The sequence below is a fragment of the Perognathus longimembris genome, chromosome 3, assembly GCF_023159225.1.
Source record: "Perognathus longimembris pacificus isolate PPM17 chromosome 3, ASM2315922v1, whole genome shotgun sequence".
NCBI classification, from domain to species: domain Eukaryota; kingdom Metazoa; phylum Chordata; class Mammalia; order Rodentia; family Heteromyidae; genus Perognathus; species Perognathus longimembris.
Genome location: NC_063163.1, coordinates 78,162,797 through 78,178,249, shown reverse-complemented (window position 1 = coordinate 78,178,249; position 15,453 = coordinate 78,162,797). Strand labels below are relative to the sequence as shown.

The 15,453-nt window shown below is 57.4% G+C and overlaps 1 protein-coding gene across 1 annotated transcript in view; it reads right to left on the bottom strand.

Annotated features, from left to right (window-relative positions):
* Positions 1 to 294: 294 nt before the first annotated feature.
* The window catches only part of Mn1 (MN1 proto-oncogene, transcriptional regulator), a 35,854-nt gene continuing 20,695 nt past the window's right edge, over positions 295 to 15,453 (bottom strand). The window contains 1 exon segment of the mRNA XM_048342738.1: positions 295 to 2,932. Within this exon segment, the coding sequence (XP_048198695.1) occupies positions 2,751 to 2,932 (182 nt within the window). The 3' untranslated portion in view covers positions 295 to 2,750.

Sequence of the window (15,453 nt, the reverse complement as noted above, 5' to 3'; positions counted from 1 at the left end):
GAGTGTTGCAGTGTGTAAATCATCGCGCCAAATTTTAATTTTAATTTAGTTCTTAATACTTTTTATTTTCCCAGACTATGCTTTTGTAAGCCTGGTGTGTACTTTATACCTAGACAACCTCTCCATTGGGACTGCCCAACTTCTCACGGATTTCCTAGAGCCCACGCGGCCAGGGGGTCACGTGGTGGACTGTCCCGGCCCTAGCAAGCGTGAAGTGTGGGTTCAAATCCCCGTGCTGCAAGCAGGAAAGAAAGAAAAAAAGGAAAACCCACCTCACCCACAAACATACCACAGTCACCATTAACGTCATATTTATTGTTATTTAGCTGCTCAGGAAAACATATACAGGTATATACAATATGCATGAATACAGAAGACTGCACTTTACATATTTTTTAAAAAAGGAAAGAAAAAAAATAACACTCAATTTTGAGCTATTGTCACAGTCTTCCAACCAAGCATTTCAGAAATGAATTTCTTTTTTTTAAGAATCAAAAAAGATGACAGGATTGCTTAACACACAGCAGAGTTAAGTTTCCATATTTTTACATGTGCAATAACGTTGCTTTTTTTTTGTTTTTTGTCTTTTTTGTTTTTTTTGTTTTGTTTTGTTTTGTTTTTCTCTCCCCAGTCTTAATGCAGTAGCAATGACCAGTGTTTTGGAAGTCTGGCAAGTTAGACATGGTTCTCATTTGCATTTATGTTTTTCATTCAACCAAATTTAATGAAATTACAACCTCTTTGCTTAAGGCTATTTTAAAAGCTGTTCCATTCTGGGGTCATGGGGAGCGGAGAAACACTTAAAGAAAAAAAAAAACACGCACACTTCAGGGACACCCAACATTTAACCAAAGCCGCAAGTTCGTGGCCAAGTTCAGATGGTTCCTCCCCCACCCCCCACTCCCAAGCTGGGAAATTCAAAGACCCAAGTTAAAAGACATGGTGTTGCCTTGGCCTTAAGCAATGAGGGAGAAATTACTTCTGCATGGATTCAGACAGCCGTACTCGGCAGAATTTGAGGGGGTGTAGAGTGTTGCTGGCATGGTAAGGTCCCTGCAGCCAGGGAAGGGGGGATGGGGCAGGGCAGTCTATCCCTGTGCTCAGTCACAACGCAAGGCCACCTGCTCCTGTCCCCTCTGGGGCGTGGCTCTGCCAGGGACCAGCCTAGGAGAAAAGGAGGGAGAGGAAGAACAAGGCCTTTCTGGATACTTCTATGTCTTGGCTGAGAAATTCTTTAAAATAAACAATATAGGCATGGAGGGGTAAGTCCCAAGCCTTCAGGTTACTGGCTTTAAAAAAAAAAGAAAAAAAAAGAAAGAAAGTCCAGGCACCCGGGGAAGGGCAGCTCAAGGACACTTGGCAACCAAAAAAACTGAAAGGAAGTGAGTAATCGATTTCCACAGGACCCTCTCCTCTTGCCTGACCCACTGGGAGATGGAGGTGCCTCCCTTAGCACCCCAAAAGCCATCCATGCCTTTCAAAGTCATCCTAGCTGTTCCTCTGAAAGAGGGTGGTTGCATCCTGCCCAGCTTCAGGCCGAGAACTGCCCGCTAGAATTCAGTCCCTGCTGGGGTGTGCAAGACAGAGCTCTGGCGTCTCAATCATGGTGAAATTAAATCAGAAGAGCAGGAAGAGAAAGACTGGGAGTGAAAACTGTTCCTTCCTTCTCCTTTCCTCACTCAGCACTCAGGGGCAGAGGCCTGCAGGGACACAGAGGCGGGAGAAGCCAGGCGCGGTGGTGGCTCAGGCCGGCCGGGGGAGCTGGGGACCTCTCGGTCCCCTTCCTTTTTCCCCAGGATGCAGGAGCATCAGGGCTGAGGCACCTTCCCTCCCTGCCCCCTGCCCTTGGCTCTGCGGCCCAGCCAGCGCCTAGCGTCCCCCAAAAGAAAGCGAAGAAGCTCCCTGGCTACTGTGAGGCCTTGTCTCTGAGGATGGATTCAGGCAGGAGGAGAGGGAGCAGGCTAAGGGCAGGCTGGAGGAGGAGAAAATAACATCTCTTATTTTCTTAATGAACAGACAAAAAAAAAAAAACCTCCCAAGCAGAACAGCGAAGGGTGGTGCTCACTAATTGCTCGTCTCTTGTCTGGCTGATGGCATTTGGGGTGTCAACATATATTCTAGGTTACTAACATGGCGTTCACCTGGCGGTATTCCACAAAAGCTCTTCTCCAGAATTTCTATTTTTTTAATAAGCAAAAAAAAATAAAAATAAAAGGAAAAACAAAAAAGAGAGAGAGAGGAGGGAGGAGAGGGAGACAAGAGAAATAATTTTAAAAAGAGAGAGAGAAGCAGCTCTTGCCTTACTATGAAATAAGAAATACTTGGACATACAAAGTAGCCTGAAAATTTAAAAAAAAAAAAACATTAAAGAAAGGGGTGGTCTAAAAATGTGTGTATGCCAAGGTTACAGAAAAACGGGTGGGGGGGATAATTCTCTAGCAGGAAAATGGCTGCAGCAGAAGTTTGCTAAGGGCTGGCTGAGGGTGAACACTGCTGACATATGTAGCAGACCACGACTGCGGTTGGTTGCCTTTAGTTGTTATTTTCCTCCCACCCCTTTAAGTTAACCCTTGCTGGTCCAAATGCCACTACGCAGGTTCCAACCTAGACCAAATTTTTTAAGAAAAGAAATTGTCATCCACTCGCCACGGGGGCCCCTTCAATGGACAGGGGGCCGGGGGCCCATGGGGGGGGGGATAATGAGGCAGACCGGAGGGCCTGCTGGGGGCTGGGCGGCGGGTCTTGTCCACTCAGGTCAGGGCGGCCACGAAGGTCCCGAAGCGGCTGGAGATGTCGGAGTGCAGGGACCGCCAGGCGGGCACGGGCGCGCGGGCCTTGGCCTCGCCCACGTCGTCCGTGCAGTGCACAGACAGGCACTGCAGGTGGCTGCCGGGCTGGGGGGCCGAGGCCTTGCTGGCTGTGAGGTCGTGGGCTGTGGAGGGAGAAGAGCGCATCAGTGGTGGGTTCAGCGGCGTGGCTACTGTAGCCCGCCCCTCCCCTTTGGGCCTCAGTTCCACCCCTCACCCCCCTTTGGGAAAGCAGGGCTGAGCCCAGCTCGGAAGGATTCATCACCTATGAAAAATAACCAGACGTGAGGCCAAGTTGGGGAACGTGTCTACATTGGGGCATTCACAAATGTGTAAGAGTTCACCAGATACACAGAAGGTGGGGGGGCGGGGGCTGCCCAGACTCAGAGCTCACAGAGTCCATGCTCTAGCACACGCAGGATGCTCTAGACAAGCACTTGCTGAGAACCTGCTGTGTGCTCATGACGCCCTACTACACACCAGCCCCGGGAAGTCAAGATGGCTAGGAACACAGAGAGGGAGACGGGCGGACTCAGGTCACACTGGAGACCATGAGCCGGGGAACCCGTCGCTCCCCACGCCCTCCTCCCACCTCAGCGTGCAGGAGCGGAGGCTGTGAGGGTGGGGTGGTGAGGAAGAGGCCTCTGCAGACCCGTGTCTCTCGTGGTGTTACAGGGGAGTCCACATCTCAGAGAGGCATAGACACTTGGCCGCAGAACACAGCACAGCAAGTCACTGCCACCTCCCGCCGAATGAGGAAGGGACGGGGAAGCCACTCACACCAGAGTATGAACCAGAACCTGAGCTCCCAGGAAGTGGTGGCGGGAGCTGGATATGAAGAGGAGCTGGAGGAAGTTTCAGAGCCAGCGAGTGGGCGTGCAGCCACCTTCAGCGTGGTACACGCCCAGATACTGAACTCCAGCACCCGCCCAGCACCCTCTGTCAGTCAGGGCCTGGCCTGCCTCGCCCACCCTTGGGGATTAAGGGAGGCCTCCCTCCAGGGAGCTGGGCCCCAGCCTGCAGAGAAAACTCGAGGGGTGCAGGCAGTGTGTGTGGCGGGGGGTGGGGGGGAGTGAGCCATATCCCCAGGCCACGGTGGCACTAAACACCCCATGAGGAGGAGGAAGCTGGGGTTCACTGGGCCCCCAGGTGGTGTTTACAGACCAACCCTCACTGACCAAACTCCCAAGTCCCAGGCCACGCTCCGCCAGGCCTGCTCCAGTTCCAGCGAGTCCATGAGGGCCTGCCAAGCTACAGCTCACCAGTCCAGCCAGGCAGCACCCCGGGCCGGCCCTTCTCCACCTGAGGCTCAGAGACAGCGAGGGGTTCACCCCAGGTCACACAGTCCAGCCTTGGTCAGGGCTGACCACAGGGAAGGTTTCTTTGTTGTTGTTTTATTTTTTCCAGACAGACGAAGTCTGTAGGTTTGACAACCAGAGCGTGACTGAACGCATCCCTTCTCCGGATTCATTCCAGCCACGGCGACCCGCCCCACCCGGACAGTGGCTCCCCCAGGGCTGCCTCGTCACCACCGATAAATCACCCACGGAAGCCATGCAAGTCCCAGCCTGTCCCAGCTGGGGAGGGGCCCACGACCTCCCCTCCTCCCCACCCCGGCCTCAGCAGCAGGGACCCCCCCCCCCCGCCACCCCACATCCTGCAGCACCACCCAGGAATGATAGAGCCCCACACTGAGCCCCGGGGCAGGGGAACCTGGGGGGCTATGCAGCACCAGCCCTGCCCGACACCACCCTGCCCGAGACCCAGGTCTCCTCAGCCCCTGGCTGGCTCCAGCCGAGACAAAGTTTATTTATTCCTCCCATGTAGCTGGGATCACAGGCCTGCACTCGTAGGCCCAGCCTGGACCTAGGCATCCGTGCAACATCCTATCTGAGAAGTAATGCGCAGTGAAGAAGGCTGGGGACACAGATCAGCGGTTGAAGCCTGGAGCCATGAGTTCAAATCCTGTGAGCAACAGCATCATTTCCCACACCTTAGTCCTACTGCACCCCATCGTGCTTGGGTGGAGATGGGGATGGAGTCCCCCTCTCCTACCCCAAGTTGACCTTGACCTTGGACCGTACTGACCACTTCCTCCCAAGTTGGGATTATAGGCATGAGCCACCATGCTTGGCTTTTAAGTCCTAAAGGGATCAGGGCAGTCCTGCTGCTCCCTGGATTGAAGCGACGGTGCCAACTTGCCCACCGTCCGTCCTCAGGGCACAGCGTGGGCGGAGGAGGGTTCCCTGGGTATTTTTATCTCCGGGCTTATGTAAGAAGTGTGGGCCGGAGCGGAGCAGCCGCAGGGGCTCGCCCCGTTCACCTTGCCGGCTCTGCTCGGAGGCGGGTATATTTTGGGGTTTCCCAATAAGGGAGCTTGGAATGGTGGAGAAGGAGACACTGGCTCTGTGGCAGCCGTCCTTCCACGGGACGGGACGGAGTGAAGGCCGGTGGGGAGCCGCCTGGGGCTTGGCCCTCACCCGGACCGGCGTCCCTGGCCCACGTCCCTGGCCCTGCCTCCCTGCGGCTCCCAGAGCCCTTTCCTCTGGGACTCGGTGAAGCTGGCACTGGCTTGGTGCCCAGCAACACCCCCGGTTCGTACAGCCTTGCCCAGGAAAACCTGTGTCACGGGCTCGTGTTCTCACTCCTTTTGCACAGCCAGGGATCAGGCACAAGCTGTGTCGTGAAGCTGGTTTTCATTTTCATTTTTCAATTCTTGGTGCCAGTCCCGGAGCTTGAGCTCAGGGCCTGGGTGCTATCTCTAGAGCTTTTACACTTGAGGCTGGCACTCTACTGCTTGAGCCACAGCGCCACAGGCAGCTCTTTTGGTGTTTCATTGGAGTCTCCTGGACTTGGCTGCCACAGCTGGTGCAAGTCTCAGTCCTCAGATCTCAGCCTTCTGAGTAACTGGGATTGCAGGTGTGAGCCCCTGCACCTAGCACACAACTATCAATACAGTGCTCAGGCCTATGCCCAAGAGCACACCACTGCAGCTGCAGGGGCCCTGTGGTAAGGTCCCCAGCCCAGCAGGAACCCCTCTGCAAGACCTCAGGGCCACAAGGGCACCCTTGTCCAGGGCCCCACATCAACCCAGGAGCCTGGGAATTCAGAGGTGGGGGGACAGAAAGAGGCCCCAAGAGCCAGCAAGGCGGCCTCTGTGGGCCATCACTCTCCTGCCCCACCCCCACATACACTCAGCAGTATGGGATAGCTCAGCACCCTGGGTTCAAATTCCACCAGGGCCCCTCCCCCTGGCAGCTCTGAGGTCTCAGCTAGGCATACATGTGGAGCCTCAGTGTCTCCATCTGAAGAAGGGGACAAGCCCTCCCCCGCCTGAGACATGTCACAGGAGCCCACCACCTCTGCCTGCAAACGCCTCTCTGCTCCTGGGCACTCTGAGTGGGGCCGTGGTGAGTAGTTGTTCAGAGTTTTTGGGAAAGACAGTCTCCTCCCAACATGCTGTGTGACCCTGGGTAACTCCCTCTCCCTCTCTGGGCCGAGTTTGGTCCTCTTTAAAGTGACCAGTGGTGGTGGCTGGGCAGCCCTTCTACCCTCGGCAGGACAGATTTCTCACAGGGTGCAGGCAGGTGTCTGGGGCAGGAGCTGTCCCAGAGTGAGAATTCCCACAACATCACCATGACCTTCAGCAGCCTGCGTGACCCCCAAGTCCTAGGCAGGTCAGCAGGGCCCAGCCCCCGACCCTCGGCCTGTGACCTGTGCAACCCCACCTTTCCTGCTACAACAATGGAGAGAAACAGGAAAAGGGGAGCTGGCCACCACTACAGCGACCACAGAGGCAAAGCCCACCTCCTCGGGTCACCCTGACACCCAGAGTGAGATACCCCTTTCCCACCGAGAGGAAACTAAGGCTCTGAGGGGCCCTGCCGCAGGTACAGAGGCTCACAGAGGGCAGCAGGCCTCTCCAGAGGGCACAGTGCTGGGGACCCCAGGCTCGCAGAGGGCAGTGAGCTCCAGAGGAAGGCCACCCATGTGTCATCCAGGGCAGGGCCAGCCTGAGGCCGGTACCCAGCCATCTCAACAGCACCAGAATGCAACGACAGCCAACGCTGACCCTCTGTCTCCATTTCTTTGTTGGTAGTGGTGGGGATTGAACCCAGGACCCTGCCTTTGCGGGGCAGGCACCCTTCCGACCCAAGCCACGCCTTGCCTCCAGCCCCTTTCTGGCTGGTGTGAGTCTTTCTGTATTCCTGACCAGAGAGGCCAGTGCCTTTGTCCCTCAGCCTCATTCTACCAACAGACAAACCTGCCAGGGTCAGCAAACCACAGCCTGTGAAGTCATGGCTGGCCCACCGCTCATTCTTGCCAATAAAGTTTTCTGGCACATGGTCGTGTCCACACATGGGCATCTAACGGCGGCTTTCATCTGAGGCATGACAGAGATAGCAAGGCTTGGTCAACGTTTCCCAAAAGGCCAGATGGTGAGTCCAAGTATCAAATCTCTCCCCCAGGTTCTGTGCAGAGAAAATCTGCTGAGACTTTGTCCACGTCCACAGGAGGTAAACAGTAGGTGCTCAATGCATGCCTGAGATGTCCAGAGAGGCACGCCGCACCCTTGAGGCACACGGAGTGCTCTGTGGCGTCTCACCTGGGCTCCAGTGGAGGCCTTCCTGCCCTCCTACTTAAAAACCAACCACACATTCAACATGGCTGGGACAGAGGTTTGCCAGGGATCTGCCAGGCCTGGGGAGGACAGGTGGGGGAGAGGAAACTGACCCTGGCTTAAAAGGAATGGCCAGTCACATTCATTACTACAATGAGGTAAGCACGGGGGAGTGGTTAGTTTAGCCCACCCAGCCTCAGCCCCCATTTCTTGAGGGCTCTTCACAATCCAACCTTTTGGCTTGGAAAAGGTGTACCCCCCACAATGGACTCTCCACTCATCCCTGCAGGAAGCCAGGCCAAGCTGTGTGGCCTCAGGTGCACTGTTTGCCCTCTTTGGGCTATTATCCTCGCTGCCAAGACTGTTGACTCCTGTGATCTGAAGATGCCACCAGAGTGGGTGTTCCCCACCCCCAAACAGTCTGCCCTAGGGACTGCTGGGAAATGTTCTCTAATCTGGGGCTCCCAGGGAAGGCAGGGGTGAGGGTGACTCAGTTGACCTGGCCTCACCCACACCCCACCTATCAGAAGGATTTTCTGTGCTGGCCTTTCAGCTCCAGGAAGGAGAAACAGGATTAGAATCCAGAGCTCCTCCTCCCAGGCAGAGGTCACAACCCCTGACCCTGTGGTCCTGGGGAAATGGCGCTGAGAGACCTGAGTGGTTGGTGCCAGGCACCAGGGAAATGAGGCTCAGAGAGGGGCCATGTGGGAGGTGGGCCTGAGCTCGTGGCTGGTCCTCACCCACTCAGAAGGGTCCAGAAGGTTCTAGTATGGGGGTCACAGCTTCCCCTGGTCCCTTCGCCTGTGTGGTGGCCTGCAATCCTGTCCTTAGGGGGCGGCCCCTCTGTGACACACGGGGTGAGTCCTCCACGGAGCACTGTCTCCCGAGTCTCCACTGTGGCCCTGCACCTGAATGAGCTGAGGACAGGACTCGGGGCTGTCCCATGCACAGCCCCTGGGCTGCCACGCAGACCCGCGCAGGACTTCCCAGGGCTTGCTGGGCGCCTGTGTCGGGGGACTGCCTGGCAGCTATGTCTGCGGTCCTTTCCCCTCCCAACTCCCAACTCAGAACCGCGATCCCCCCCAACACCCGCCTGGCCCTGAGGTGGGATGCGCCCCAGGATGAGTCCAAGCCAACTACAGGCGGGAGCAAGCTCAACACCAGGGGATGTGGCCAGACCGACCACGCCCACACGCAGGGGTGGGCGGGCACGTACCTAGCCCCGCCTCACTGTTGCCAGGCAACAGGCTCCGCCCCCCGTGCAGAGGGCGTGGCCTCTCCCAGAACTTCACCGGGGACAGCAGGCGCCTGGCCTGGCCTGCCCTGCCCTGCCCTGACCTGCTGTGCCGCCGTGCGGAGGCCTTCGGCGGCCGGCCAGCACGGTCCACTGGTCCACTTTCCGACAGGAAGGCTTCCCAGACTGAGGTCCGCGGGGAAGGGGGCCAATGGGGGCTTCTCCAGAACTACCAACCACACAGACTGCCCACCTGAACACATCACTTCAGACCCTGGGCGGACATCACCTATCACCTGCAGAGTGACCGAGCGGTCACAGAGTGGAAGAAGCCGGGATAAAAGCCCGTACCTCCTGCTTCTGTCTCCTCCCACATCACTGCGGATGAAGAAATAATCCAGTCTGTGTCTGGAGGAGAGGGAGGGGAGGAGGGAGAGGGGGAGGGGAAGGAAGGGAGAGGAGGAGGAGAGGGAGGAGGAAGAGAACAACAGTGGTGTCGGGCCCTGTGGCTCACACCTGTAATCCTAGCTACTCAAGAGGCTTGAGATCTGGAGGATTTGGGTTCAAAGCCAGCCTGGGAAGAAAAGTCCAAGAGCCCCCATCTCCAACTAACCAGCACAATGCTAGGCTGGAGGTATGTTTCAAAAGGTAGGGCGCCAGTGGTGAGCAAGAAAGCAGGAGGACAGCAGGAGGCCCCAAGTTCACACCCCAGTCCCCACAGGTAAATAACCACAGCAACTCTGTGTCATCCATCGCCTGCCTCCAGCCCTGCGCCTCCATTCTGCAGAGGAAAAAGGGAGGTTTGGAAAGACGCCTGTGTCCTTAACCCAGTGGGGCTCCTTCACCTGGAGCTGGAGCAACCTGACCCCCCACTCTCCCCGGAGTCAACCCCCAGCCTCTTCCACATCCTCCCCCACATCCTCTAGGCCAGCACAGTGTGGGCCCGTGATCCTCTGCCACAAGGCAGTGCAAATGTTGATCCATTAGAACCACACAAAGGATCATCACCACCTCCCCATCATCACCACCATCATCATCACCCCCCCCCCACTAGCATCATCACCACCACCACTACCATCATCATCACCCCCACCATCACCATCATCATCACCACCACCCCACCATCACATCACCACCACCCCATCACCATCACTCCCACCACCATCACCACCACCACTACCATCATCATCACCCCACCATCACCATCACCCCCTCCCTCACCATCATCATCACCACCACCCCACCATCACCACCACCATCACCACCATCACCATCACTCCCACCACCATCACCACCACCACTATCTTCATTTCCATCACTATCATCACTATCACCATAACACCGTCACCACCACCATCATCTGTCACCACCATCATCACCACCATTATTATCACCACCACCACCATCATCACCATCACCACCCCCACCATCATCATCACCCCCACCATCATCATCACCACCACCCACTACCACCACTATCTTCATTTCCATCACTATCATCACTATTACCATAACACCGTCACCACCACCATCATTACAACTGTCACCACCATCATCATCACCATGACCATCACCACCATGACTGTCATCACTACCACCACTGCCACCATCACCACCACCAGCACAAAGTGCTGTGGCTGGCTGAGGCTTCCTTCCTACAGAGCCTGGTTTGGAGCTGGGCTAGTGTGGGGACAATCAGAGGCCTCTGGGGTGGCCAGGCTCCCTCAGGCACAGCTACCCCCACACCCAAGCACAGAGGAGCACATACAAGGTGGGGGGGGGCATCGCAGCCCCGCCCTTTCCCAGCTTGCCAGGGGTCCCTCTGGGGGCCACTGGGAAGAAAAGGAGGCCTCTCTCCCACAGCTGTCACCAGCCCCCAGGCCGGAGGGAAGTCCACAGTCTGTCTGAAAGGCCGCGGGGTGCTAGGGGCTCATTCAGCTGTTTTCGGGTGGCTCCAATGACTTCATTTTACCGCGACAGAATATTAAACAGCTCCCAGGGCAACAGATGCTGGGCCCTAGTTCACAGCGAGGCAGGAAGGGAGAGGAAGGCTACAGGCTGGCAAGGAGAAAGCTCAAGCTCCACTGCAAGAAATCCAGATCTCCTTGGGCTCAGCGTGGTCTGTGTCCTTGTCACCTGGGTGACCACTGACCAGGAGTTCCTAGGGGGACAGGCTGTTCCCACAGCCACCCCAGGCAGCAGGAGCCCCAGGACACCCATCTCACAAAGGGAAACCGAGGCAGTGGGTAGCGCTGGGGGCTCAGGGCTACAGAGGTGTGTGCATGGAGATTCAAACCCAAGCCCTATAACACCAAGTGACACAGCTCTCTGTGAATAGATTCAAAGCTTCAAATGCTGTGGCATCAGACCAGCTATCGCAGAGACTGCAAAGCACGTAGGCAAATCGCTTTCTCTAAGCGTCACCAGAGTCTCCGCATTCCACACGGGGAAACTGAGGCCCAGCCAAGCAGGGAATCTCCTCCAAACTGCTGCCCTGTGAAGGACAGAGCCGCCAGGCCAGTGTCTCTCCCCTCCCTGCAGCTCCCAATCCACCCGCAGCCCAAGGGCTCCTCCCCACACACGCTCAGCAAGGTGCAGGCCTGGCCCAATCCAGGCTCCGCCCCCCCCACCCCCAGATGGGCACTGCCCTAAAGTCAGAGAATGAGGAAGAGACATCAGGAGGCTCTGTCCTGCGGGCTGGACACAGGGGTCCAGCGTGTGGGGCTCAGAGCTAGGAAAGTGACACCCCCAGTTCCATGGCTCTTCCCAGCTAGGAGACAGAGCCCAGCCCTCCTGCACCGCAGTTTCCCCATCTATGAGTCAAGACATGGCCTGCCCTAGGCCGCGCCATCCGTGTGGAGCCCTGGCCTCTAGCGCCATGCACTCAGCCTCTACTCCCACAATGGCGCTGTGCCCATGCCCCCCCCGCCCCCGCCACAGTGGCGGCTCTGGGGGAGACCCCAGCCAGGACCCACAGAGTCACAGCCCCAACCCCAGGGAGGACCTGGGGCATAGCCCTGGGTCCTGCTGTCCATGGTCACCCCTCAAAGAGACAGACAGACAGACAGACACAGACAGAGAGGAGGGCAGGAGGGAGAGAGGGAGACAGAGAGGAAGGGAGGGAAAGAGAGGTAGATAGAGGGGAGGAAAGGACACACACACACACACACACACACACACACACACACACACACGGCTCTGCTCTTGGCTGCCTGGAGTCTGACCTCTGGCATTTCTACATCCAGACATCCTTGTGTTAAAAAAAAAAAAAAATCCGGAGAAGGAAGAAAGTTCCTTCAGCACAGACAAATCTGTTAGGGAGAAGGAGGAGGGGAGACAGGGGGGCTGTGGACTTCCTTTAGCAGAGCTACGCTCACCCCCTCTGAAAACAAAAACTGAAGAAAGATCTAGAAGGGGCCAAAGGGGACCTGGAGAAGGAAGGTGGCAGACAGGCTCCCTGGGGCCCAGGAGCAAGGCGAGTGTTCTGATTAATGAGGCCTGGACGGGGCCTGGGGGGTCTCCCCAGCCCTTCCCTGGACGCCCATCTGCAGAGCCTGGGGCCTGGGGCGGGCGGGGGTGACAGGGGGTCACCTGGGGGTCCCGGGGGAGGGAGGAGGGCCCAGTCTGTCTCAGGGCTGTGCTGTAGTTAATGCTAAAGATGCGAAGAAATTTATCAAATGGGGCTGCACAGGGAAACCCTAATTAAGAGGTTAGTCCCAGTTTAATTGCCAGCCAAACCCAGGCAGGCAGGCAAGGCAGGCCTGGGCAGACGCTGCTCCATCTGACCTCATTAAAAAACAATAATAACCAAATAGAATCCAGGGGTTCCCTGCTCCTTGGGGCTGGGCCTCCCCCAGCCCCTGGTCCCCTCAAGGCTGGCAAGCCAAGAATATAAATCACATGTGCACGCCGCCTCCACTAGGCCCCCTGTCCCACACCAGATGAGGCAAAGGCAGGCTTTGGGGCAGGGACCGTCGGGGAGCAGAGAGGGACCGGCTGGCAAGACTGTTTCCAAAATAAAAGGGAGAGAAAGGGAAAAAAAGAAAAAGAGGAAGGAAAGTGGGGGGAACCCCAGTAAATACCCGGGGCGCCACAGCTGAGAGGCTTCTCTGCCCCGCCAAGGACAGGTGTGTGAACAGTTTGGGTTGTGGAGGGGCTGTGAAGAAAGAAAAAAGTGTTGGGCTGGGTGGGCATGGGAGAGCAGCCCCCCCCCCCCCCGCCCGCCCCGCAGTCCCAGCACAGGGCGTGGAGGGAGGCCGGAGAGAGCGCTGGGATAGCCTGGAACACAGGAGGGTTCGAAGACAGCACGCCGCCCTCCCTATTTCTTTACATTTCATCCGGGGCACTGTTGGGACTTTTTAGAAACATTTCTGGGCGGCAGCAAGGGACTGCCTTTCCAACCCTTCCCCACAGGGACTAAAGAGAGGGAGGGAGCCCACATGCCCAAGGGGCTCGGGGACCACAGTCCCCACCTCCAATCCCTGTCCTCAGTGCCTGCGCTCAGAAGCCCCAGCCAGGCCTGAGACCCTCCTCCACACTGCAGGCAGCTCAGGAGCACTGAGATTCTGTCAGAGATTCCCCCCAAAACAGGGACAACCTCTTCCCCCTCTTCCTGCAACATCTCCTCTCCAGTAACCTCTGACGCCCCGTCCAGTGAACCCCAAAGACAGATGAGGAAGCTGAGGGGGGACGGCTCGGTCTCAGAGCTCGGGGAGGCAGACACCAGCAGCTCACTGGGATTGGGCAGGATATCAGCACACATGAACAGACATGCTGACCTGAGCCCCCCTCCAGACTGCACCACCTGCCCCACAGGGTCACCCCAGTGCCTTGTGCTGCCCACTGCCAGCTAAGAGTGGCAGCGTTTTATCTTGCATTGCTGCTGTGGGAAACGCCACCCAGCCTCCAGCCTCTGGCCTCCACCCTCCAGCCTCCACTCAGCCAGGCAGGGGCACTGGGCCTCCCCAAGCCTCAGTTTCTTCTTCTGTAAAACAGGGCTTGGTCTGCGGGCTGTTCAGGAGTGGCCTGTGAAGGCTTCCTGGCCAGGCAAGAGAAGGTGGAGGCCAGGGGGACCCCAGAGAGGCCCTGCCCTGCCCTGCCCTGCAGCCTGGCCTGCTGCCCCAGCTGGGCCTGGGCCTTCCTGACCCTCAGCCTCAGCCAGGCCTGCAGCACGACGACTGGGAGATGAGCCAGAAATCGGAGCATAAGGCCAGGTGGGTGTTCGTTGAGTGAATAAATCTTGTCCTTTTCCACCTTTTTAACCCTGATTCCCCTGGCTCAGGCTGCATGCACTGTAGCAGGTGTTCCTTCCTTGGGGTGGAGGGAGATTGGCTATGCCTTAGCACCCCACGAGCTTTCTCCCCAGCGGATGCCAGGGGTCGCTGGCACCGTGACCATGAAAGGACTCTCGACCACTGCCCAGCTCCTCCCAGGGTGACATCACCCCAAGAGGAACACAGGATGCTGAGGCAGGGAGGAGCTGCCATGGGCCGGGGGCCCCCAAGCCCCCGGGGGAGCCAGACACAGCTCCATCTCCACTGCCCCCACCACCCCAGCCACTCGGGGAGGATTGAGATTAGACCTAGCCAGGCACAGGGGCACACGCCTGTCATCCTAGCTACTCAGGAGCCGAGATGTGAGGATCATGGTTCAAAGCCAGCCCAAGCAGGAAAGTCCAGGAGACTCTTATCTCCAATGAACCACGGGAAAACTGGAAGTGGCGCTGTGGCTCCAAGTGGTCAAGCACCAGCCTTGAGCTGAAGAGCCCAGGGACAGCACCCAGCCAAGTTCAAGCCCCAAGACCAAAAGAAAAAGGAAAATCAGACCTGCTTTCCAGGCATCAAAACTGAGGTTCAGAGAGGACAAGGACTTGCCCAAGGCCACACAGCATGTAAGTAGCAGAGCTGAGATTCCAAGCCAGGCCTGCTGGCTGCCTAAGCCCTTGTACCCTCAGCCTGGGCAGGGCCACTTCTCTCTCTCCTCTCTGTCTCTCCTCTCCCCCCCGCCCCAACCAGAGTGTCTGTTCTCACTCTGGTTCCTGGCCCGGCACCTGAGGCCAGGGGCTCCATGCAATTCCTCCAGCAAGAAGAGCAGGCTGATGGCCCCTCTGGGGTCCCCCCAACGCAGGGCTCCAGTGTCTGACTGTCCCCCCAGTGACTGCCCCAAACGCAGGGGTCTGCACTCATCCCTCCCCTCCCCTCCCCACTCCCAACACAGGCCCCACTGTGGGGCTTCCAGCTGGGCCCGGCCCTGACGCTGCACGGAGCCCCGCCGACTCCTCCTCCAGCCTCGGCCACACTCATACCATGCCATGCCTCCGTTTCCCCAATCCTCAGCGCACGAGACACACAGGGCAACAAGCAACAAAACCACACAGGCCAGAAGCCGATGCGGGTTCTGGCATAAAATGTAGGTGGCCAATAAAAGCGGTGTCAGCCAAGCCTGGCTATGCAGGGGCCCAGGCTTCCTCCGAGCACTGGCTCCTGTGTCTGTAGAGTTCGCTGAACATCCTTCACCCCAGGAAGCAGGAACTATTCCCCTCTTCTTTCCCTGATGAGGAAGTGGAAGCACAGAGAGGCTGAGCGACTTGCCCCAGGTCACAGTCCTGGGGTTGGAGCCAAAGGAAGTCTAGCCCCGAGCCTGGGTTTTAATCACATTATCACAGTCACTCTATTAAATCTCCAGTTGTTATATGAGGTAGCTCTACTGCCCCCTTCTCTCTCACCTCCCTTTTTCAAACTTTACCAATGAACCAGAGCAATCAAGTGGCCTGGCGAAGGCCAGCCAGCTGA